The sequence below is a fragment of the Nannospalax galili genome, unplaced genomic scaffold (assembly GCF_000622305.1).
Source record: "Nannospalax galili isolate Female #2095 unplaced genomic scaffold, S.galili_v1.0 scaffold996, whole genome shotgun sequence".
Lineage (NCBI taxonomy): Eukaryota > Metazoa > Chordata > Mammalia > Rodentia > Spalacidae > Nannospalax > Nannospalax galili.
Window position 1 is genome coordinate 721184 of NW_008339436.1, and position 22206 is coordinate 743389.

A 22206-nucleotide genomic window follows, 5' to 3' on the forward strand; every position below is an offset into this window, starting at 1 on the left:
AAAGCTCCTGCATGGTTCATGGCTTGGGTCTTCCTTGGCTGTGATCCCTTCCTGCCCAAGTACAGTCTTGTCCCTGCCCCTCCTTTGCACTGATATAGCCAGTGACCGAAATAAGACGTGGTAGCAGACCATGCCTGCCTTTCCTGTGGTTTGAAGAGCCCAGTGGGAACTGGGACACCTTATGAGGGATTATGGTAGTGACTGCTGTTCCTGGGGTTCAGGTCTGATCAGAAATTGCATTCATGGTATTAAATCTGTGGGTAGGGGCCAGAGATGTAGTTTGGTAGAAGAGACTTGCTTACTATGTATGAGGCCCTGGGATCCATCCTTTCACACTGAAAAAAAAATCTGTGCACCTGAAACTTGGTATGTGGTCTTACAGAGGACTGCCCACATAGGTGGCCCCTTTCAATGCCCTCCTGCTTCCCTATGGGCTCCGCTGTGCAGCCAGGATAAGCACTTCTTGTGAGGTGGGCAAAGCTGCAATGGTAGGTGAATGTTTGCATTATCCAGTAGGCAGAGTCACAGAGTCTGGGCCTTTGGTTATGGACATTGTTATTCCAGCTCTGTCTGCAAAAGGCTTTTTAAGTTACATTTAAATTTATTTATTGTTGGACAAGGGCATGCATGTCACAGTATGCATGTGGAGGTCAGAGGGCAACTTATGGGAACTGGTTCTCTCCTTCTACCATGTGGGTCCTGGGGATTGAACTCAGGCTGTCAAGCTTGGCAGCAGATGCCTTTACTCACTGAGCCATCTCACCATTCCTGCAAAGAGGCTTCTAGAGCCCAGCACTCAAGGGAAGAGGCTGGGTTCAAGAGCTACGCCACTCCACGACTGCATATTGTGCTTACCACTTCACTTCAGTGCTTTATCCGCAATCTTTTCTGTTCCCGTAATTTGGGACTTACAGAACCATTACAAGAACAGTACAAGGAATTCCTAGATAGTCTGCCTCTGGATTCCTTAAAATTTCTTTACTGAATTTTCTTTGTCTTTGAAACATATATGGATAAAAATATATATGTATACATACATACATGTAGATATACATATATGCAGGTATACATATGTATCTGTATTTGAACTCTTTAAGTTGTACACATAATGTTCTTTTACCCTTACTTATAAGAGAATTCTCTTATATAACAGCAGTTACTGAAAACAGGAAATCCAAATACAGTACTACTATCTAATCTATAGACTACATCTCAGCCTACTTTTAAATTTCTGCTTCCAACATCCTGTAGGACCCCTTCAACCTATCATGATCTCTAGTTCTTTTGTCATTAGAGATAGGTAACAATTCAAGCAACCATTATTGTTACCGGTTAAACATCTGCAATGGTAGAACTTGGAATATATTTTATAGTTTTCAGCAACATGCTTACAAAATGTCTTTCAAGATGATGAGGGGAGAATGCTCATTTTTGTGATGTGGACATGCTGAGACTGAATTCAAGTTGAGTATCAGCTGGGGCAATGGAGTGGATGACAAGTATAGCTTTGCAACACATGAATAATCTTGGGAAGTTTGCATATGACTCAGTGAGGCTTCTTGGGGCCACTGGAGGCTGAGCAAAATCAGAAGGGTGGGAGAGTTGCCCAGGACGGGAGCTGGGCCATGAGTTTGCTAATAAGCATTTTAGTGTTCACATTTGAACCCCAGCTCTGCCTCTTACTTTCTTGGGTTGTTTTGGGTTTTTTTGAAACAGTGTCACTATGTAGCCCTGGCTGGTCCGGAACACACTATATAGACCAGGTTGTCCTCCATCTCACAGAGATCTGCCTGCCTCTGCCTCTGGAGTGCTGGGATCTTTTCTTTCTCTTTCCTGCCTCCTTCCCTCTCTTCCTTCTTCTCTTTCTTCATTCCCCTTTCCTTGCCTCTTGTTCTGTGGGATTAATCCTTTTTTTTCCCCTCTCTTTCTTTCCTCTTTCTTTCCCTCTTTTTCTCTGGGATTAATCTTTCTCTTTTCCCCCCTCCCCCTCTCCCTCTCTCCCTCCCTCTCTCCCTTTGTACAACTTTGGGCAAAGGACAAGTCTCTGAAGATTTTCAGAAACCGCTCTCATCTGCCTGCTGTAGAGCAACGTCAGTGCAGGCGGACGGGACTGGCTACCTGGTTTGACGGACTTGGGCTGCTGGGCTTGGCACAAGCCAGTGACCGTTTCTGATGGTTAGTACCACGATGGAAGGAACGGGGACGATTCTTTTCTTTCTCTGCACTTGGGATAACCAGGGAAGAGGGCTGGTTAGACCGGTGCTGAGTTAAGGGCAGGGTTTACAGAGAACCGGCGCCTTGGGAGCTGCTCTGGACCTCACTATAGGAAGAGGTATGGGTTCCTCTCCTAGCCGGAAGGGGAGGTAAAAGCGACTAGGACGACCTAGCACTATCTAGCTCGGCCCGCGAGGGTTCACGGATAGCCCGGAAGGGAAGGCACCATGGGATGCCACGCAGGCGAAACCCTAACCTGCAGCACCAAGCAAGGTTGTGGTGGTGCGCATGCGTCCCACCGCTTATACGCGTACAGGCGCTTAGGCATGCGCACGCGTAGCGTCTGCTCTAGGCGTCCAGCGACGCGCTTGACCGAACCGGAAGTGAGCCCGCAATTAGGAGGAAGAAGCCGGTGCGGCCCCGTCAGCAGCCGGCCGCCGCTGTTCCGTGGGGCGGCGGCGGTGCGGCCGTGAACGAGCGGACCCCACGGGGACCGAGGTGGCAGCGCCATGAAGCTGTACAGCCTCAGCGTACTCTACAAAAGCGAGCCCAAGGCAGTGCTGCTCAAAGCCGCGTACGATGTGTCTTCCTTCAGCTTCTTCCAGAGGTCTAGGTGAGCGGGGGAGGGGGGGGGCAGCAGGCGGCCACGCAGAGGTCTGGCGTTGGGGTTGGGTCGGGCAGCGCCGGGAGTCGTTGTCGAGGGCTGCCGAGGAGGGAGCCCGGCCTCGGCCTCCTCCTCCGTCAGCGGACTGTGTCTGAGGAGGTCACAGCACTCCCCGGTATTGCCCTGTGAGGTAGTCCTCGAATCCCGCACGGTACTGGGCATCGGCAGAGTCTGTTCTGTCTTATCCAGAGGGTTCACGCTGGAAGTTTGCAGGGAAGCGTTGGCTTGTAGGGTTTCCAGGCCCTTGCGTGTTTCTGGGCTGCTTTTGTTGTTAGGAGCATCATAGTCCATTTGGAAGCGGGTAGTGACTCAGAAGAGGAGAAGGACCCCGCAGGGTCGTCTTGGCTCAATTTGGTGGAATCTGCCTTTCGGATTCTGTTGCCGACTTCAGGACAACTGTTCCTGAAGGGAGTGCTTTGTCAGGGCCTTGCTGGCTGGATCTAAAACAATCTATCATTTTGTTGAAACTTTTTGCTTCTTTTGAGTTATTTTTTTATTGTCATAAAATAGACATAGTAAAATGCCATCCTAATCATTTTACTTGTACAGTTGACTGGTATTATTAAATGTGTCCATAATGTATAGCCATCAGCATTGTCCATCTCCATAACTTTTCATCCTGTAAAACTGAAACTGCATCCATTAAACACTAATTTCCTATTCCTTCCCTCTCCTAGCCACTGCTGCTCTTTCTGTCTGATTTTGACTGTTCTAAAGACTTCATACAAGTGGGATCATATAGTATTTTTTGTCTTGTTGATTTCACTTAGCAGAATGTCCCCAAGGTTCATGTATGTTGTTGCAGATATCAAGATATCCTTCCTTTTAAAATCTGTACAATATTTAATAGTATGTAAGCACTGTATTTTGCTTACCCCATCCATCTGCCGATGGACACTTGAGTTTCCTCCACAGTGTAGCTTTCATGAGTAATGCTGCTGTGAGTATGAGTGTATACATTTTTCTGTAAAACCCAGATTACAAGTTGTTGGGAAATAGCGTTGTGGAGATAGCTCAGTGGGGAAAGAGCATGTTGCATGAGGACCTGAGTTTGATCCCTGTTAGCTGGGTATGGTGGCACATGCTTGTAATTCCAAAGCAGGAGACCAGAGGACAGGAGTCTGGCCTTGATGGCCAGCCATCCAGTCTAGCCTACTCTATGAACTCCAGGCTAATAAGAGACTCTGTCTCAAAAAACTAGGTGGATGGCTCCTGAGGATTAAAACCATATGCACATACATGCATGTGTACTTGCACACAAAATGTATACCACATAGCATGCACAGAAACACATACACAAAAACCTAGCTTACAGATTTTTATGGTATATGTACCCAGAAGAGGAATTGTGTCATCTTTTGGCTCCTTCTCAAAGTTGTTCCTGATTCTTAGCTTCACATACTTTGGCCTCTGGTCTGTGCTCTGTTGTTTTTCTCTGATGGAACCTTTGGTTCCAACTTGGCTCTTGTTCTCTTTATACTTGGCTCTTGTTCTCTTTATTTTTTCCTTTCTATTTATACCAAAGATGCTCAGAGATTTCACTGTAGCACTTAACATCTCGCTTCTTTGGGCTCCCCACCCTAGTCTGAGGTGACTAGCAGTGACACAGAAAGACATCTCCTAGAGCCTCTTAACACATGTTCCAGCTGGGTGAGACCACTTCACTTCCCTCCTTCATCCTCCATGACTACTAAAATCTTTGAGTAGTTTCTCAGCTTTTTTGGACCTTGAAGATGGGCTCTCACAGTTAATGCAGTTCTTTCTAATTAGATAATTGTCCTATTCTAGACACCATCTTTTTAGTTTTATTGCAAAAACTTTCTTGTTTGAGGATTTAACTTTTTAAGAATACTTTTTCTATGATTATTTTGAAAATATTCTTCCTTCGTGATATTAATGAGGAGGAGGAGGGGAAGGGGGAGGGGGAGGAGGGAGTGCCAGAACAGTACCACGTGCTTTGTACTTAACATTTCATTAAACTGCCACACCAGACTTGATTTTACTATAGAGGCACAACATGGTAATTTGCCTGATGCCTAGTAAGACTTGAACTCCCAGAATTAGGTCTTCAGATATTGTATGACTTGGATTCCCAGTTAAGAGCCTTGTACTGATGACCTTGGCTACCTTTATATTACATCTCCAGTTAAAGGCTTCTTATCCTCTGGCTGGACCATCTCCTCAGTCTGTACCATTCTGGCCAAATCTTTCTGTTGGGCTATGGCAAACCTTTTTCTTTCAGCTTTGTATGAGTGATTTCCCCACTTGGTTAAGCCTTTTCCTTCTATTTCTTCCATAGTGCTTAGGGTCCCAGCAGACCTGAGCTAGCTGTCACTGTGGCGGTATATGGCATTGCCAGGGTCTGTCCTGTGGCCACAGCACTAACTAGTGTATATCTGCCTGACATTTTTGGTCACTAGTATTTTTCTATAGAGATACATATTTATCCTGTTTCTTGGAAATTAGTAGGACTTTGAAAACAGGAGCTGCTTCCTACATTTTCACTAGGTCCCAAATCACATTGATTTTCTTAATGTGTGTAGGGGTGGGTGGGTGTGCATATGGAGGTCAGAGAACATCATGTAGGAGTCCGTTCTCTTCTACCAGGTGGGTCCCAGGGATCAATTTCAGGTTGTCAGTCTTGACAGCAGGTGCCTTTACCCAACAAGTCTTCTTGCCAGCCCTCAAATCATGTTTTGACCAAAATGTTAAATTGACTGTAGCCTAAAGAAAATTTCCCAAGAATCTGGATTTTTTTTTTTTTTGCGAGTTGGCACACAGATATGATATGATTTGAATGGTAGTGTATGCATTTGTGTTCATTTATAATATTTTTATTATTGTTTCTAAAGTTGGGAGGGAATGAAGTAAACTAAGAGGCAATGTTTCTTTAACTTAAAACCTCAGAGGTCACTTTCCATTGTTAGGGACAAGGTGACATTAAGAATAAATATATGTTGTGCTTCTTAGTGTTCAGGAATTCATGACCTTCACAAGTGAACTGATTGTGGAACGCTCAGCAAAAGGCAGCAGAGCTTCTGTCAAAGAACAAGGTAAGAGGATTCACCACCTTCTGAGTGTATGCTGACCTGGCTGTCACACCTCAGACAGCACATAGCTATCAGCACCAAATGCTACCAAGACCCTGATACTCTATCTTGTTTTCTCTTCTTGCTTTTCCTATATATGCAGAATTCTATACCCAGTGTTGAAGTCTAAGCTTACTGTATAAAATTCCTTCTAAAACTTGTACCCATAAACCAAGTGTGGTGATGCATGCCTTTAATCCCAGCACTTGGGAGACAGAGGCAGGGAGGTCTCTGAGATTGAGGCCCACCTGGTCTAATAGCAAGTTCTGGACCAGCTGAGGCTACAGGTAAACTTCTCTAAAAAAAATTGTTTTAAACTTGAACTTGGGCTGGAGAGATGTCTCAATGGGTAAGAGCACTGGCTACTCTTGCAGAGGACTCAGGTTCAAGTCCCAGCACCCACATGGCTCCTAACAACTGTCTGTAACTCCAGTTCCAGGAGAATTCAATTCCCTCTTCTGACCTTCAGTGTCATTGCATGACACAAGTACACTTACATACATGCAGGCAATAAATTCATACACATAAAAATAAAAATAATAAAATGGTTTTGGCTAGGCATGGTGGCATACGCCTTTAATCCCAGCACTGGGGAGGCAGAGGCAGGTGGATCTCTGAGTTCGAGGCCCACCTGGTCTACATAGCGAGTTCCAGCCTAGCTGGGACTACAGAGAGACCCTGTCTCAAAAAGACCAAAAAAAAACCAAAAAAAAAAAACAATAAAACTTGAACTCAGATCTGATTCTCCACTTGATCTTAACCAGAAGGCTGGGAAGTAATAGTGTCTGATTTTCTTGGAGCAGTAAGCAGCCATCCCTTTCTAGTCAGAGTTATAGAGTTTCATAAAAGGATTTCTAGCTGGCACTCATGAGATAATACTGTATTCTGTGCACTTTAGTTTTTTTTGGGGGGGGGTTAATTTGAAAACTCATTCCTTTCTCTGCTTCATAATTCATTTTTTTAATATCAGTTTTTAGGCATTTATTTTAGACTTATAATTGCACAGACAAATTTGGAGTTACTGAATTGATGATACAGATAGTACTTAACATTATAGATGATATTGACATATATACTCCATGAAGAGTCTCTGCTGTGAAGATCATGGAAGTACAGTTGAATCGTGAACATATTGGTGTTCTCTCTCAGTTCTCTCCATTCTGTCCGCCCTTCTCTATTTTATCACTTAAAAGACATTGCTCATATGCTGACAAGCATCTCAGTTTCTATGGAGTATGTGCACTTTGACCCCATATTTGAATCATTCTTATTTGGGAATGTATACAAAATCAGATGATAGTTCTCTATTCTACCTCCCCTCTGTTCTTATTGATCTCTGTCTTTCTGCTTATCTTCTCTTTTGTTTGTCTGTTGTTTAGCATTGAAGTCATCGGTTCAGATTTTTAAGGATAAGGTTATTGTTTGTGAGCTGTCATCTTTATGTTTCTCTTTAGGGACGTGGTTAGCCATGCCATCTCTAAATCCTTTCAGAGTTATGGGAATCAACAATCTGGTGGATTATGACTATTTTGCAGAGCCCCTCTACAAACCATACCCTTTGACCATATGACAACTTCAGTGCAATAAAATTGGGAGACTTCAGCCAGCAGTGGCTAAGCTTTCTCTAGACAGTTCTCCCTAGTCACCCACCACAAGCTGAAGCAGATCAAGTGGTCTTGCCTTAATACACAAGACTGAGGCCCTGGGAGGTAGCTTTCTGTTTTTTGGCTATTCTGAAAAGATTATCTTGAGAAAGTAAAGGCATCTTGTCTAGTATTCCCTCAATTTGGAAGCAGCACAGAGCTTCAAAGGGCCATCAGTTGCTAAAATGTAGCCATGCCTGACATGAATTCAAGGCAGTGATCTAGAATTGCTCCTGGAGACACTGCCTGTGGTCTGTTTTCCATCCCTGGCAGCTCATTTTAACCTTGTGCACACAAAGTCTCTGGGGACCTAAGCAGGTATTGTCTGAGCTCCTAGGTATGGTCCTTGGAATTGTGGTATAGAGCCTTTCTGTAGACCTTGCCCTCAGCAGTTGAGTTTCAGAGAGACTTTAATTCAGAGAGCAAGAGGTAGTATTGTGATATTTTGACTGATTTAGCATATTAAAAACAGTCTGAAGCCTTCATGCCACTGACTACATGTGTGATCTCTTTCTCCTTAGAGTATCTTTGCCATGTCTATGTCCGGAACGACAGTCTTGCAGGTGTGGTCATTGCTGACAGCGAATACCCATCCAGAGTGGCCTTTACCTTGCTGGAGAAGGTGAGTGTGTGGCTGGACTGGAGTAGGATTCCAAGTGTAAAACATGGTGGACAGTGCCTGAGGCACAAGGAATGATTGATCCAGAGGCCACATTTTCAGCCATCATCCCCCCCCCGCCCAACCAAACCAGGAGACATTTGGCATTCCTGCCTATGTTTCCTCCATGGTGCTGACTTGCCCCTCATGTCACCTGTATCTAACCAACTGGGTTGTAGTACCTCTCCTCTGTGATAGGGCCACAGATGCCATCCTCTCCCTGTGCTTCTGTTGACAGTCTCTTTCTCTCTTCCTGTTGATCTAAGCTCTCTTCCTGTAACTAAGCTCTCTCCCTTGATGTAGGTCAGCTGTTCCAAAGTACTTGAGCATGTAGCTTCTAATTATAAAAGTAAAGACTTCTCATTCCATTCCCCATAGTGTTAGCTGGGTATGCTTCACTTTTGATTCCCAGATTTCTTAGGATGTGTTTTAATCATAGAAAAGAGGAAATTTTTTTGGTTTTTTTTGAAACAGAGTTTCCCTGAAGCCCCAGCTGGCCTTGCACTCCCTATGTAGACCAGGCTGGCCTCACTCTCACAGAGATTCCCTCTGCCTCTGTGCTGAAACTAAAGTGTTGAAGTGCTAGAACTAAAGGCATGTGCCACCATGCCCAACAAAAAGAGGAATTAAAAAATTTTTTTTAGTTTATTTTTATTTATTTATTTTTATTTTTTAATTTTTTATGTGTGTAAGTGTTATGCCTGCATGTATGTAAGTACACCCTTGTCGTGCAGTGCCCACGGAGGACAGAAGAGGCTGTTGGATCCCCTGGAACTGGAGTTAGACAGTTGTTAGTGGCCATGTGGGAAATCAAACCTGGGTCTTCAGCAAGAACAGTCACTGTTCTTAATCGCTGAGCCATCTCTCCAGCCTCAGAAAGAGGAATTTTAACCTAGACTGTTCCCTTGCCGTTTGATTGCCTCTTCTTCCTTCTCTGGACCTTGGGGAAGCTGGAAGCCTCATTTGGGATGAGCGCTCGGGCTAAAGCCAAGTCACTAAAGCCTGGGAGGCATAGGTGGGAGAACTGTTGAGTCACCTTTGTCTTGCAGGTACTAGATGAATTCTCCGAGCAGGTCGACAGGATAGACTGGCCAGTGGGAACCCCTGCCACAATCCAGTATACAGCCCTGGATGGTCACCTTAGTAGATACCAGGTGGGTTTGAAAAAAAAGCTTGTAGAGACTGCATGGCTCAGAATCTGTGATTCTGAAAAGGTCAGCAATCATGGTAGTTCAAGGCTGGTGCCTTTTCTGTTCCTAGAGTTCTTTCTTGAACCTTCTATTTTGAAAAACACAGAAATGCCTTCAGACCTGTAAGTCTCAGCTACAGGCAGGCCTTTTGTCTCTCTGTTGTGTGTTTTCAAAGGCTGTGCCTTCTTATTTTGGAAGTTGGCATGGCTTCCTTGGTTCGAGTTTGTTTACAGGTAGCTGCTCCAGTGTTAACTTTGTTCTTGTTTTGGCTCTTTCGTAGAATCCCCGAGAAGCTGATCCCATGAGTAAAGTACAGGCCGAACTGGATGAGACTAAAATCATTCTGGTAAGCAGGAAGGTGGAGAACAAATGTGAGAACCAAGGGACATGCCACTGACCAATCACACACAGAGTCAATTCTTATTTTAGTGATAACCACAGCATGCTCCAGGAAATGGTGATTGATTGCTATCCCACCAAATTCATCAGACTCTCCCTTGTGTACCGTATCTTAGGTCACAGCACTCACTAACTAGAGGGGATCGGGCTGAGGATATATGGTCCTAGGGCATGCTAGGCAAGCATCTACCACTGAGCCTTCCAGCTAACATTTTTTTTTATTATCTGAATTTCTCAGCTGTGTACGGGAATACAAGGCACTTTTGCTGATTCCTCAGTTGGTACCATTTCACATATGTGTACAGCTGCCCTAGCAGTGGCTGTTTAGGGGGGAAAATAAGCATCTCCATTGTGAACCAGGCAGACAGGCCTCTGGTTCTTCTGGGGGCCTCCATCTCTATGCTTCTTCTGAAGCTCCTCGGCATTCCTGCTTCCTCAGGGCAGAGTTTGTAGTGACGGTAGGATAAAGGTCATTTCAGGAAGCAGGATGTATTCTCTTACGGTGCCATCAGTGGGAGTATAATTCATTGGATATATGAATTGTGTATGTAATTCTGAATTTTGAGGGGCCCATATTTTAAAATGATGACAGTTGAAATTTAATGTTTTTTTATTTAATCCTTAATATTCAAGTATCTTTCCACTATGACATCAGTATAAAAAGTCACTAATAATACTGAGCCTGAGTCTCTGAAATTGGTTGTGTTTTCATGGTAGGACTCTTTGGTAGCTTTGTGGCTCTGGGGCCAGATGGCACAGCTTTCCCACTGTATTAGTTTTCCTATAGCTGCTAACAAATAGCCATAAACTATACACTCCAAAACAACAGAAATGCACCCTCTCATAGAGGCTGGGAGTTTCAGATCAAGGTTTGGGCCAGGCTGGTGGTTCTTTGGGGCTATGGGAAAGGCTGTTCTAGGCCTCACTCTGGCTTCTCTAGCTGCTGTCAGTTCTTGGTATTCCTTAGTTTGTAAGATGCATCACCTCAGTTTCTCCTCCATCACCACATGGCTTCTTGGAGTATCTACATTTCTGTTTTTATAGGTGTTGCTAGTTATTGGGTTAGGGCCAACCTGATCTAGCTCTCCTCTTAACTAGTGGTACTTGGAAAGACCTTGTTTCTGAATAAGGTCACATTCAGTGGTTCTGAGTGGAGGTGAATTTGGGGTGGCCACTATCCATCCCTAGTACAGTCATATAGTACTTGTGTATGTCTTTCTCTTCACATAAAAGCCTCCCTCCATGTGTGTACGCACATGCATACAAGTAGAAATACAGATATGTAAATATATGAGCTTTCTTAAAATGGCACTTATCTGAATCTATGCTGGGAAAAATATTGGGGAGACTGTGAGAACTGAATTCCCTGGGACTGCTACCAGTTCCTGCTCTTTCGACTGACTGGGAGCAAGTTCTGGGACCCAGTCCCAATGCTTGGTGGTGTCTATTGGGTAGGGGTCCAGAGGAGGTACTTCTTTAGCCATTGAGCTTCCCCAAGGGCCTCTTGTCAACAGTCACTTACTGAGCGAAGCTCAGAATTCTCTTCTCTCTTTTGTCCAGCATAACACCATGGAGTCTTTGTTAGAGAGAGGAGAGAAGCTTGATGATTTGGTGTCCAAATCGGAAGTACTAGGAACACAGTCGAAAGCCTTCTATAAAACTGTGAGTAGCTGCTGCTTGGCCTTCCTGGGCATCCCTGAGCCAATGCAGCTTGTTTCTCTGACATTCTTCACTAGGAATGGATGGGTCTTCTTTATTTAACCAACGTGGGGTTTGAGTTCCACTTCTTGGGATGTGGGAGCCAAAGGCAAGTGCCTTAGGCCTCAGTGATTAGCAGCAAGTTCAGTTAACATTCTGCTGCCTTCCTAAGGTTATGCCTGACTGGTTTCAGAGCCAGCATCTCCCTTCCCACATTGGTTCCAGTTTTAGTCACCAGGGTTTTTTTCTGATTCCTCTGTTGACAGAGCAGTTAGGCTGAAGCCCTTAAGACATCAGCAGCCCACTTTTCTAAGGAGTTTCTTAGTCTTCTAGTACATTTCCCTTTCATTAGCAGGATGCCTCCTGGTGATTGCTGTTTTCTCTCCAGGCTGTACTTATAATCTGCTAGTGCAGACAGTGTGCTCTTGGCTCTTATGGAACAGTGGAAGACACTCTGCAGGCATATTTACTTTCTGTTGCATATTAGATGGAAATGGCCAGGTGGGTTAGGAGCGTGGCCTGTGACCAGAAAGCAATGTCCCTGCAAACACAAGCAGGGAGGGACCACATCTATTCTCTCTGAGACCCCCTTCCAGAAAGCACTACCAGGGAGGGTCAGATAGCATTGTTGAGATACTCAGCCAATTCAATTTGTATCATTGGTTCTTTGCTTATACCTGGTCTGCCAGCAGGAACTTTACTTATTGAGAGCATTATTAGAAAAAGATAAGAATCCCTGACTAACAGTGGAAGTTATTGGTGTCGTCTGCTGGTGGGAAGCTTTCTCTGAAACCATGAAGACCATTCCCCTGTCTGTTTCCCTCCCTCTGGTTGTTGCTCATTTCTCTCTCTGCTTCAGTGGAACTTCATCTGCCACATCCTCTGAGGTTCAGACCTCCCTCCCTCTTTGGCCCCCTTCAGCTTCTTTTTTTTTTTCTTTCAAGGCCCGGAAACAAAACTCATGCTGTGCAATCATGTGACGCAGCCTACACAGGCAGGCGCTGGATCGTCACGTCACATCAGAACTGCAGTCCCTGGAGAAGAAGAGACACCCTAGAAGAGGACCTGGAGCAGACTGGCTATTTTTATTTTGAAGTTACCAAGAGGAATTGAGGGATGATTTGAGGGAGGGGGGAATGTTCAAGTTCATATGTGTGGTTGTGACTTTTGGAAGGAATTTGAGGCCCTCAAAAGTGTATTGTCAGGAAAATGAAACCATAAACTGAGTGGCTCCTCTAGGTGCTGAAGAGCTTATTCTCAGTAGATAACCCTGGAAGGCTCTCTGGGAGGGAATCTCTTTCTTAATCCTTGGTATGACTTTGAATTTCATTTGTGCATTAATGATATTAACACTCCAGTGAGTGGGGTGGGGAGGGGTCCCAGGTGGTAGGGCTGGGGTAGGCAGAGATTGCTGCTCCCTTGTACTGTGGGGGTTGGGGAGCTCATCACAGTGACCAAGCCAGTCCTATGAAGAGCAGTGGTCACTGGATCTCAAATTCTAAACCTGTTTAGTGTGTCTGTCTGCTAGGATTGACATCTGCTGAGGTCAGGACCTATCCTAAGTACTTTTACCCAGGACCAACCACAAAGATGACTTGGGAAGTACTTGGAATGGGCCTAGATAGGCAGGGTGTGTGGGTTATGAGCCAGCAGACTGGGATTCAGCTGAGGAAAGGGGGCTGTTCTGGTGTTGGGATGGTCAGCTGGGAGTGTCCATCTTCAGGAGAAGAACCAGACACAGGTGCCCTCAGCTGTCCAGTGTGGAGACATACCCCCTTGACTTGCAACACTAAAATCAAAGTAGTGGGTGCTGTTGTCTCTCAAGCTGGATTTTATTTGCCTTTGTGTACAAGACTGTCTTGGCAACTGCTTGGGGACTGCATGTTGGAATCAAGTCATTCATGAAGGTACTAGGAGAGGTCCCAGCAGCCTGAAGACTCCCAGCACCCACCTGTGATCTGTCCAGCTCTGGTCTGCAACCTTCTTCTTGGTCAAAGAGCTTCAGGGTAGTGGTGGCTGAGGGGTTGGTCTAAGCTGGTGCCCACTGCCAGCAGGTGCCAGAGCAGCCTAGATGTTACTGGGCCCTGAACTGCCTCTTCATGTCCTGCTGTGCTCCATGCTGTATCCATGAAATCCTGTCTCCCTGGAGGGTTGGTGTCATCTGAATTTTGAAGCTAACTTGTCTCATCCTGATGATGCCTGCCCTGAGCTTGCTGTGCTGCCCTCAGAGATCCATGAGGGGTAGGTATGTTGTAGATTCTGAGATTCCCTACCTGGTTGGTGTACCTGCCATTACTCTTTCTCTGGACACTGCTAGTCAAAGGGCTTTGGCTTCCCCCTGCAGTAGCCTGCCCATGTCATTTTCCTACTGCCAGAGACCTCCCTGGCCCAAGGCCCCTGGATGGTCACATATCCAGCCTGTTTGCTGATACCTGAGTGGAATACAGTGGGCCTGGGATGGTGCCTTTCTCTTCCTATTCGGAAGAGTGCTGGGGAAGAATGGAGAGGGGTAGAAGTGTAAGTTTGTAGGAAAAGGTGACTTTCATCTGCATCTGACTGGCCTGCAGGGTCTGACCCAGCCCCTGCAGTAGATGGATCACCCTGCATTCTGTTTCTCATTCTAATGTTTGGTCATTTGGTAAGAGTGTATTTTAATAACACCTAATTTCTTTATGCTCTGTTTGAGGGGGTTCCTGTCTCGATATATAAAGTTGTCTTTTGAAATTGCACTGTGGTCCTGTACTTGCTTTGAGCTTCAGGGGAAGGCTTTGTGCCCAATCCAGGCCCTGGGGCGGGTAGGGAGAGGCCACCTGCAGATATCAGCATCCTGTCCAGGAAAAACCTCTAGACCTTTCTAGGTGGAATCCCATTTCCTCTTTTGCAAGTAACCAGGTGAGGGAGCCCTAGAGCAGAAGCCTCATCCTTACCTCAGAACCCAGTTCTCTGAACTGCACAGTGGAGACCCACCTGGGAAGGCGGCTCTGTCCTACCCATTTCCCATTCAGTGCAGGCTGGCTCTAAAACACCTGACTTCCCACCAAGCACAGAGAGAACTTCTGTAGGGCATGAAGGAAATCTTGTCCCCTGAGGGGCACAGCTGACTTACTAGGGTTGGGATGGAAGACTCAAATTTGGAGTATGGCCTGAGTTATGGCGTGGCCTCAGTAGCTGGTTTTCAGTGATCTGGGTCTCAGGAGGTCAGCCAGGCCTTGCTTTCAGCCTGCATGTGGTGTCTCTGTGGCTAGAGAACCCTCTGCCTAGCTTGAAGAAGTGGCCCTGCATCCAGTATGCCAGCTTTTTCTGGTCTGCGTGCCTAGAGTTTTAGAGTAACCTGAGCCGCCTTGGGGTTACAGATGCCCAAGGATCCTTGCTCAAATAATTGCTGTTGAAAAGTGATAAACCCTTTTGCCTATAGTGGTGGGATACTGGATGGCTAGCCTTTGGTATTATCCCTAAAACCCCTCCAGTGCTACCCTGCTGGCATCCAGAGAACAGCCTTAGGAATAATGCATGTTGGAGGCTCAGGATCTGCAGCATGCCGTCTTCCTGAGGGAGGTCTGGCCTGGAAAGCCTCCTCCGATTACAGCTGATAGGTGAGTGGAACCCTAGATACAGGGCCCGTCCCTGCTGCACTTGTAGGCACTGGCCTAGATTTGTTACACTAGCTCTTGAGATCTGCTACCTGCCTGTCATATACCTGAGAGCACCTGCCCAAGATGTAGCCCATGGGACCAAGATGGCCTCCTTATAGGGTGAAGGTGTCTAATCATATGCTCAAGATGGAAGTGGAAGCTTTGGCCAGTTCTGGATCCCTTGTGCCTCCCTACTCCTAGTGGTAGGACTGGGGGTGTAGGGGCATGTCTTAGCAAGCTTTTGAGCAAAGCCTGAGGACAGGACCAGCTTAGTACAGGTTATACGGAAAGGTTTGCCCTAGACTTGGGTTGTAGATGCAGGGAGAAAACTTGGGGACAGAGGCCTTTCTGCTTCACACCAGGACAAACTTGGCCCGTAGGCCCCAGTGCCTGGCCATGCAGATCCTGAACCCTTACCAGCTGCTGGCTGTCTTGGGTTCTGGCTCTTTGAGTTTCTTTGCCCTTGGCTAAGATCATTAGCCTGGGCTCCAGGTTGAGTCTGTGAAGCCTCTTGATTCCATAAGTGGCTGCCTAATATGAGTGCTGGTTTGCGTGCCATGAGCCTGCATAACCCACGGGAGCAGAGTTGGGCAGTCCTTGATACATGACATGTCTAGAACTGCCAGCATGTGTCAAATAGGACATGAAAAGAGAAACCCAAGAGGACTTTGGTCTTGGTCCTCAGACTCTGTCTTGCTAGTGATCGCCCTTCCTGGACGCAGCTCTTACTGGCCACTGGGATGATTGGCAAGGCCAAAGCTTTGGGCCTGGAAGCCAGACTAAGGGATGAGGAGAGCTGGAGGGCTATGATGCACTAGCCACTTCGAAGGGGCTCAGGACCCATGTCCCTCCACCCACACTATTAGGGGAGGAGCCTAAGCCCTGTCTGGGCCAGGAAGGCAGGGGGCTCTGTATTGTGAGGCAGGGGATTGGCAGGGTCCCGGCATAAAGCACCCAGCTGTACTTGAAGCAGTTTGTCCTGTTTTTTTTTTTTTATTTGCAGTTTCCCGAGACAGAACAAAATAATAATTTTTGTACACCTACAAGGCTCAGAAAGAAAAGACAATGAAACTCAGCAAAAAGAGAGAAGAGGGAGGGCCGCCAGCACTGCAGGCAGTAACATGCTGCAGTGCTGGCCAGCGGCCAACGCCACCACCCGCAAACACCTAGCTAGCAGAGCAGGAGCGGCCTGCTCTTTAGAGAGGGTCATGCAAAAGAATTATCCCCCAGGGGAAAAAAAAAAAAAAACAATCCCCAAATTATCCCAGACAGGCAGCTCTGTGGAGATAAGGGAGTGGGAGAGGAGAGGAGGAGACTCCAGGATGCCAGGGTGGTTGGCCACAGGGCCTCACACTGTCCGTGGCAAGCCCTGCCACTGTCCCGTGGCCTGGAGCCACTCACATGGAGCCTGGCAGATGTTTACCCTGTGTCCATGGATAGGGGATAGCTGTCCTGGGCACAGTGTGGATGAAAAGTGGCATCCACTGAGTGTCTGTAGGTAGACAGTCCCCTTGGAGTTTAGGATCCTGTGTCCTGTTCCCCACTTTGTGCCCCTCCCTTGGCTTGATTTGTAGAAGATAAAGAAAATCCTAGTTGAAAATGACATATATTTAAAGTGGGCAGCACTGGGGTGGAGGCCCCTGGACCTCTGCAATCAAGGCTCCTAACCACCCCCACCCAACCCGGCTTCATACCTGTTTTCCTGGCCCAACTGCCTTTGCACTGTTCCCAACCTCACCATAGTTCCCTCTAACACCAAGGACCAAGGCCACCCACAGTGAGCCCAGGCAGCCGGCACCTGGGAGCACCACTGGGCCCTGGAGGTGGCACATTGTCCCGATGCACCCTCCCCTCCATCCACTGGTACTCAGGCCCCAACCCACATATCTCTGCCCCCAGCCTGCCTTCTCTCTCTAGGCTGTATCCCTGGCCCACCTGGCAGGGCCTCACATAATACAGCCCAACCACTCAGCCTTCCGTGTGCTCCTGGCTGGCTCCTACCCTGGCTTCTACCCTAGGCCCAGGTTATGAAAGCACTCCTACTTCAGCAAATATCTTCGTGGACCCTGTCAGCCCAGGAGCCTAAAACCCATCTTCCGGCCCCTTTGCCACTTCTGGCCCCTCTTTGCCACTTTCTGCGTCTCTCAACCAAGTCTCCAGCTCCCAGCCTCCACGCTGCAGGCAGACAACCCAAGATGCAGCCTGGCTTGCTCCCAGCATCTGTTGAGGATTTGAGGCCCACAGTCCTTGGTAGGGTCTGCTCAACTGCACAATGAGGATCTACCCAGCTGGTGGAGGGCCACTGTTGCTCTGCTGCTGGATGGCAGGGAAGAGACAAGTGCCCCAAATAGGAAGGAGGCCAGCCTCTGGCCCAGTCCTCTCTTCATGGCTAGATAGGTGGGAACTGCTGCCAACATGTCTTCTTAGCCAACTCTTACCAGGCATGAGGCCTGGAAGCAAGTTGTGTACCTCCATACCTCAATCCCCCAAAGAACCAGAGCTGAGAGCCCATGTGCTTCTCTGATGGGCATGAGGGCAGGCTTCTCCTACACACTCCATGGGGCAAAGGGCCGCTGATGCCAGATGGTAGGTCCTTGGCTAGAGGAGCCCCCACCTAGCCCTTCACAGGATGAGGGAAAGGAGGGGAAAGCAGAAACAGCAGCACTTTCAGGCACAACTAGCGGGAAAGGAGGCAGCCCCCAGCCCTCCCCAAGACACCTGACATCACAACAGCCAGGTTAGCACACACACAGGGCCCATGCGTGGGAGGGAGGATGCAGACGCCCAAGGTGTGGGGTGAGTGCAATACCTACAGACTAACACGGTCAGCATGGGCACGTTTACGCCCTGAGGGTCCCCAAAAAGCCAGGAGCGCAACGGACACATTGTGGAGCTTGGGTGGGGGGAATGGCCCCACAAATGCCAGATTTTTTACAGCTTTTTCCTTTCTTTAGTTATTTTTTTTCCTATTTCATCCGATGTCAATTTTTTTATGTGTGGTTGTCGTTGTCATCTTATTTTTAAAAACAAATCACATCTGGTCTTGTTTTTCTGCAGACACAGGCACCAGGGGAGGGGACGAGGCAGACACAAACATGCGACAGGCAGGCCGTGCGCCCAAGGGCGGCTGGGCTCCAAACACCAACTCTGTCCGGTGAAACCAGGCGCAGCTCTGAAACAGGGGGATGGGTCACCTTCCTCAGCACACCACCCCCGCCATGAGGACCTGAGGCTGTATTTGCAAAGGGCCCTGGCAGAAAGTGAGCAAGTCAATCCCCATTTAGGAAGGGGCCTGCCAGGAGAGAGTTCAGGCACCCTAAGTTTGACCTGGGCTTTGGCCCCTCCACCCATTACCTAGGCAGCCCTTGTCATGGGTGCTAAGAGTTCTGATGAGTAGGATTTGGGTCCCATTAAGCTCAGGCCTTGGCAGCCCACCCCTCAGGGTACCCCCTCCACCAGCTGGCCCTGGACCCTAGGGGCTCACCTCACTGCAGTGGGGCCACCGGCGCTCCCGAGCAGTGGAAGTGTACATTCTGCCACTTGCCATCTCGGCGGTGCCACACGCGGGTCTCTTCGGACTGGCTGGTGCGGGGCCGGCCCTGCCCGTCTATATACTGCGTGAGGCGGATGTAGGCGATGCAGGCTGCGTCCTCACCAATGACGTGCACGTGTGGGTTCAGGATGGTCGTGTGGATCGGCTTGCTGTTCTTGGCCAGCACTGTGGACAAGTGTGTGCTCTGCACTGAGAACACCAGGGGCTGAGGCAACCCCCACTCCTCCCACCTTGACTCCTCTTCACAGGGGCCGCTTGAATCTGTGACTAGCCACAGATTGGCCTCGGACTGAGGGCCCCCTCATCTCCATCCCTGACTTCCTCACTCACGGTTCTCGAAGTAGAATCTGTGGAAATCCATCCCTTCGACCAGGTTGCCCAGAGCTTCGGGCTCAAATGAGGTCAGGCCTGGGTCACAGATTTTCCTGGGGGGCAAACCCAAGTGAGGAGGGGCCCCATCCTCCATCCTCACCCTCTGCAACCCCCCTCCCCAGCCCCCCGGAGACTCACGCATAGGCCTCAAAGTCGCCATTGTTGACAGCCTCGATGAGCTGCTCTGTGGTCTTGATGATTTCCTGCTTCCGGGCTGCAGGGGAAACAGGGGTGACTGCTGGGCATTAGCCTGTTCTACCCTTGGACGGCCCCCAATAGAACCCAGGTAAAGGGCCTTGGGGGAGGCTAGAGGCAGGTGGTATTCACATGGTAGCACCCACCTTGGCACCCATGCCCAAACTGTCCCAATCACACTGGTTCCTCCTCTGCCACCAATGACTTCCTTATTTCCAAGTGCAAAGTTAAGATGCTCAAATGAAACATGTGTGTGTGTGTGTGTGTGTGTCTTTTTGAGGCAGGGTCTCCCTGTAGCCCCAGCTAACCTGGAACTCACTAATGTAGGTCAGGCTGGCCTTGAACTCACAGAGATCTGCCTGCCTCTGCCTTCAAATGAAATATTTTTAAGTGACAAATACTCCATCTACATTACAATATGTCTAGAAAATGCAAAGTGGGAAAAAGCTTGCCCATAACCTACCCTATTATTTACTCCCCTGTATCCACTGGTCCTAACTTGTAGGTTCCACTCAGCTCTCCCCTGACCTGCTCTTCTGCCCCTTCTCCCATCCATGCCTCATTCATTCAATGTGTCTTTCTTCCAACAACACTTTGGTGGAAAAGAACCACCACCAGTCAGAGGCTTCAGGGATTCTTGGGTTGGGGGGGGTCGTTTCTGAGTGAAGGCTGAAGGGCAAGATGACCTAAGACTCTTCAGCAGAAAGAGCAAGCTGTCTCTGGATACCCTGTTTGGTTTTCCTGCTTCCATTTGTTGGTAGTCCTGGGCCATGTGCTGCCGTGGCAGACTACACCCTGACTGTCTTGCAACCCCCAGGCACAATGCTTCTCCTGAGCACAAACCCTTGGCTTTGAGATGAGCTTTTAATCTTAATCATGAAGAATTTAAAACTGGAAACATATAATAATTCTGTTGCAGGTGCTTCAAGCATCAATGGGTCTGGGTGCTCATCCCACCAGGTGATGCCCTCCTGGAAGGGGGACTGAATCCACAGCAGAGGCTGCCCATTGCACCAAAGCCCACCTGTGCCCATGTATGTCTGCTCATGGATACAGGGCTGTGCTTCCTCTGATGACCTAGTCAATGACAGCAGAAGTTGCTGGATGGCACCTTCAAGGACTTGTATGCACTTATGTAAGAGCACATGCATATACGTGCTCATGAATGCACACATGTGTACTTGGGCAGGAGCTCATGCATAAAAATTCCATAATACTATGTATGTGTGTATTCAGTACATGAGTTGAATATCTGTGTGCACATGAGAATGCACACAAGCATATTTGTGCACTGAATGCATGTAAGTGTCTCCATGCTGGGTGTATGTATATACACGTGTGCACTCATGGGCTGCTCCTATCTTGGCAAAGCCTCCTGTCCTAACCCAGCCCCCTTCTGTGATCATCTTGTTTCAGTTCCTTGCCTACTCTTGAATCTAAACCTTGTCACCATTTCTCAGGGCAGGGTTACCACCATTGCCCATTCCCTCCTCCAGCAAGGTCACCTATGGAAAGCTGAGTCTAGGTGAGTGGGTGTGAGCTCCAGAAGCTCCCTCTTGCTCCTGCTTCCAGTCCCACATCCGTGTGCCCAGCTCCAGGAGAGTACCAAGGCTCTGTGCCAAGCATACAATGGCTCTTCCTGTCCTTACTCTTTGGATCCCAGGGAAGCACCTGACACTTCAGTTCTCAAAGCAGTACCTGCTCTTCCCATTGCTCCCCGGCACCTCATGCCCCCCTCACAGGTGCTCTTTCTGGAGGAGACTTAGGCTTCTGGCCTGGTCTTTGTACCTGCACCCAACTCCTTCCACAAAGCCAGACTGTCCCCTCTGTACTCCACATGTCCAAAGTATTTCCTGGTGCTCATTAATCCCTTTTTAATAGACTGCGCTGCCCCACTCTGCCACAGGCATTCCTCAGCACACAAGTGGCCGGAATTGGTTTGGTTTCAAGCACGCTTGGATTTTTTTGTTGTTGTTGGTAGTTTTTGTTTTGCTTTATTTTTTGAGACAGGGTTTCACTATGTATCCCTGGCTGGTCTAGAACTCACTACATAGACCAGGCTGGCCTTGAACTCAGAGATACACCTACCTCTGCCTCCTGAGTTCTGGGATCAAAGGCATAGGCTACCATGCCAGGCCTGCATGCTTGGATTCTACTGTCACCTTACACTGTGGTAAGTGGAACTCACCTTCTATTTAATGAAGTAATGTTGTTTTCAAACAAGCTAAAAGTGGGAGTCAGGAAATGTTAAATAAACTAAGAGGAGAACTATGGTCACAACACAGTCAGAGGTGGTCACTGTTGGAGTTTGGGAAATAACATCCTTTGTGAGAGCCACTGGCCCATCTGACTGGTAGGGAAGCTGACGCTGCCTGTGAGTGGGTATAGCTTCTGACTTGCAGAATGACTGCTGCCTAGACATCACTGGATATCAAGCATGAGAGAGAGATTGAGGAGCCCTGCACAAAGAGATACCAAGGTAGAGAAGCCTGAAGCCAAGGACAAGTGGCCCCTATACCCCACAAATCCAGGGAGAAAGCCAGAGTGATGGGAAGGGTTTGGCTGAGGCCCAGAGTAGGAGACTCAACTCTGCCTACAGCTCTCCTAGGAAGAGGCCAAGCAGCCCAGGGAAGCTGTGAGGATCTAGCTGGAGCCAGTGCAGGTTTACAGCCCTCCCACTGGCCAGAAGCCCCCACCCTCACAGCCAGCAGAGGCTGTGGAGGCAGGCTAGCTACCCAGGGATCAGCTCAGATCAGTTTAGATCCTGCATAATCCCTGATTAGGGAGTGAGGCTTGGGGTACAGAAAGCCTAGGGTGGGGAGGGGCCTGAAAAGGGCTGTTGGTAACCTATAATCCAGTTGGTGGGCATTCTCCCAAGCAAAAGCGGGGGGGGGGGGGC

General features: G+C 48.1%; 2 protein-coding genes across 11 annotated transcripts in view; one reads left to right on the top strand and one right to left on the bottom strand.

The window, feature by feature from the left end:
- The first annotated feature begins 2560 nt into the window (after positions 1-2560).
- Ykt6 (YKT6 v-SNARE homolog) lies at positions 2561-14284 on the top strand. The gene is made up of 7 exons (XM_008834080.3): positions 2561-2827; positions 5849-5931; positions 8132-8232; positions 9318-9422; positions 9739-9804; positions 11418-11519; positions 12500-14284. The coding sequence occupies exons 1-7, from the start codon at positions 2724-2726 to the stop codon at positions 12533-12535; spliced, it is 597 nt and encodes a 198-aa protein (XP_008832302.1). The 5' UTR covers positions 2561-2723; the 3' UTR covers positions 12536-14284.
- A 1885-nt stretch (positions 14285-16169) lies between these two features.
- Positions 16170-22206, bottom strand: part of Camk2b (calcium/calmodulin dependent protein kinase II beta) — a 100381-nt gene continuing 94344 nt past the window's right edge. For 4 of the 10 annotated variants that reach the window (XM_008834078.1, XM_008834076.1, XM_008834073.1 and 1 more), the window contains 4 exons: positions 19251-19326; positions 19071-19165; positions 18672-18905; positions 18078-18359 (listed from right to left, as the gene is read on the bottom strand). In XM_008834078.1, the coding sequence (XP_008832300.1) occupies positions 18673-18905; positions 19071-19165; positions 19251-19326 (404 nt within the window). In that variant the 3' untranslated portion in view covers positions 18078-18359; position 18672. Of the gene's footprint in view, positions 18438-18671; positions 18906-19070; positions 19166-19250; positions 19348-22206 lie in introns of all 10 variants that reach the window. The other 6 variants (XM_008834077.1, XM_008834075.1, XM_008834072.1 and 3 more) reach the window with 3 other exon arrangements.

Coding starts and splice junctions, on each gene's coding strand:
- Ykt6 (XM_008834080.3), top strand. CDS start 2,724: ATGAAGCTGTACAGCCTCAGCGTACTCTACAAAAGCGAGCCCAAGGCA. Junction 2,828..5,848: donor AGCTTCTTCCAGAGGTCTAG/GTGAGCGGGGGA, acceptor TGTGCTTCTTAG/TGTTCAGGAATTCATGACCT. Junction 8,233..9,317: donor CCTTTACCTTGCTGGAGAAG/GTGAGTGTGTGG, acceptor TTTGTCTTGCAG/GTACTAGATGAATTCTCCGA.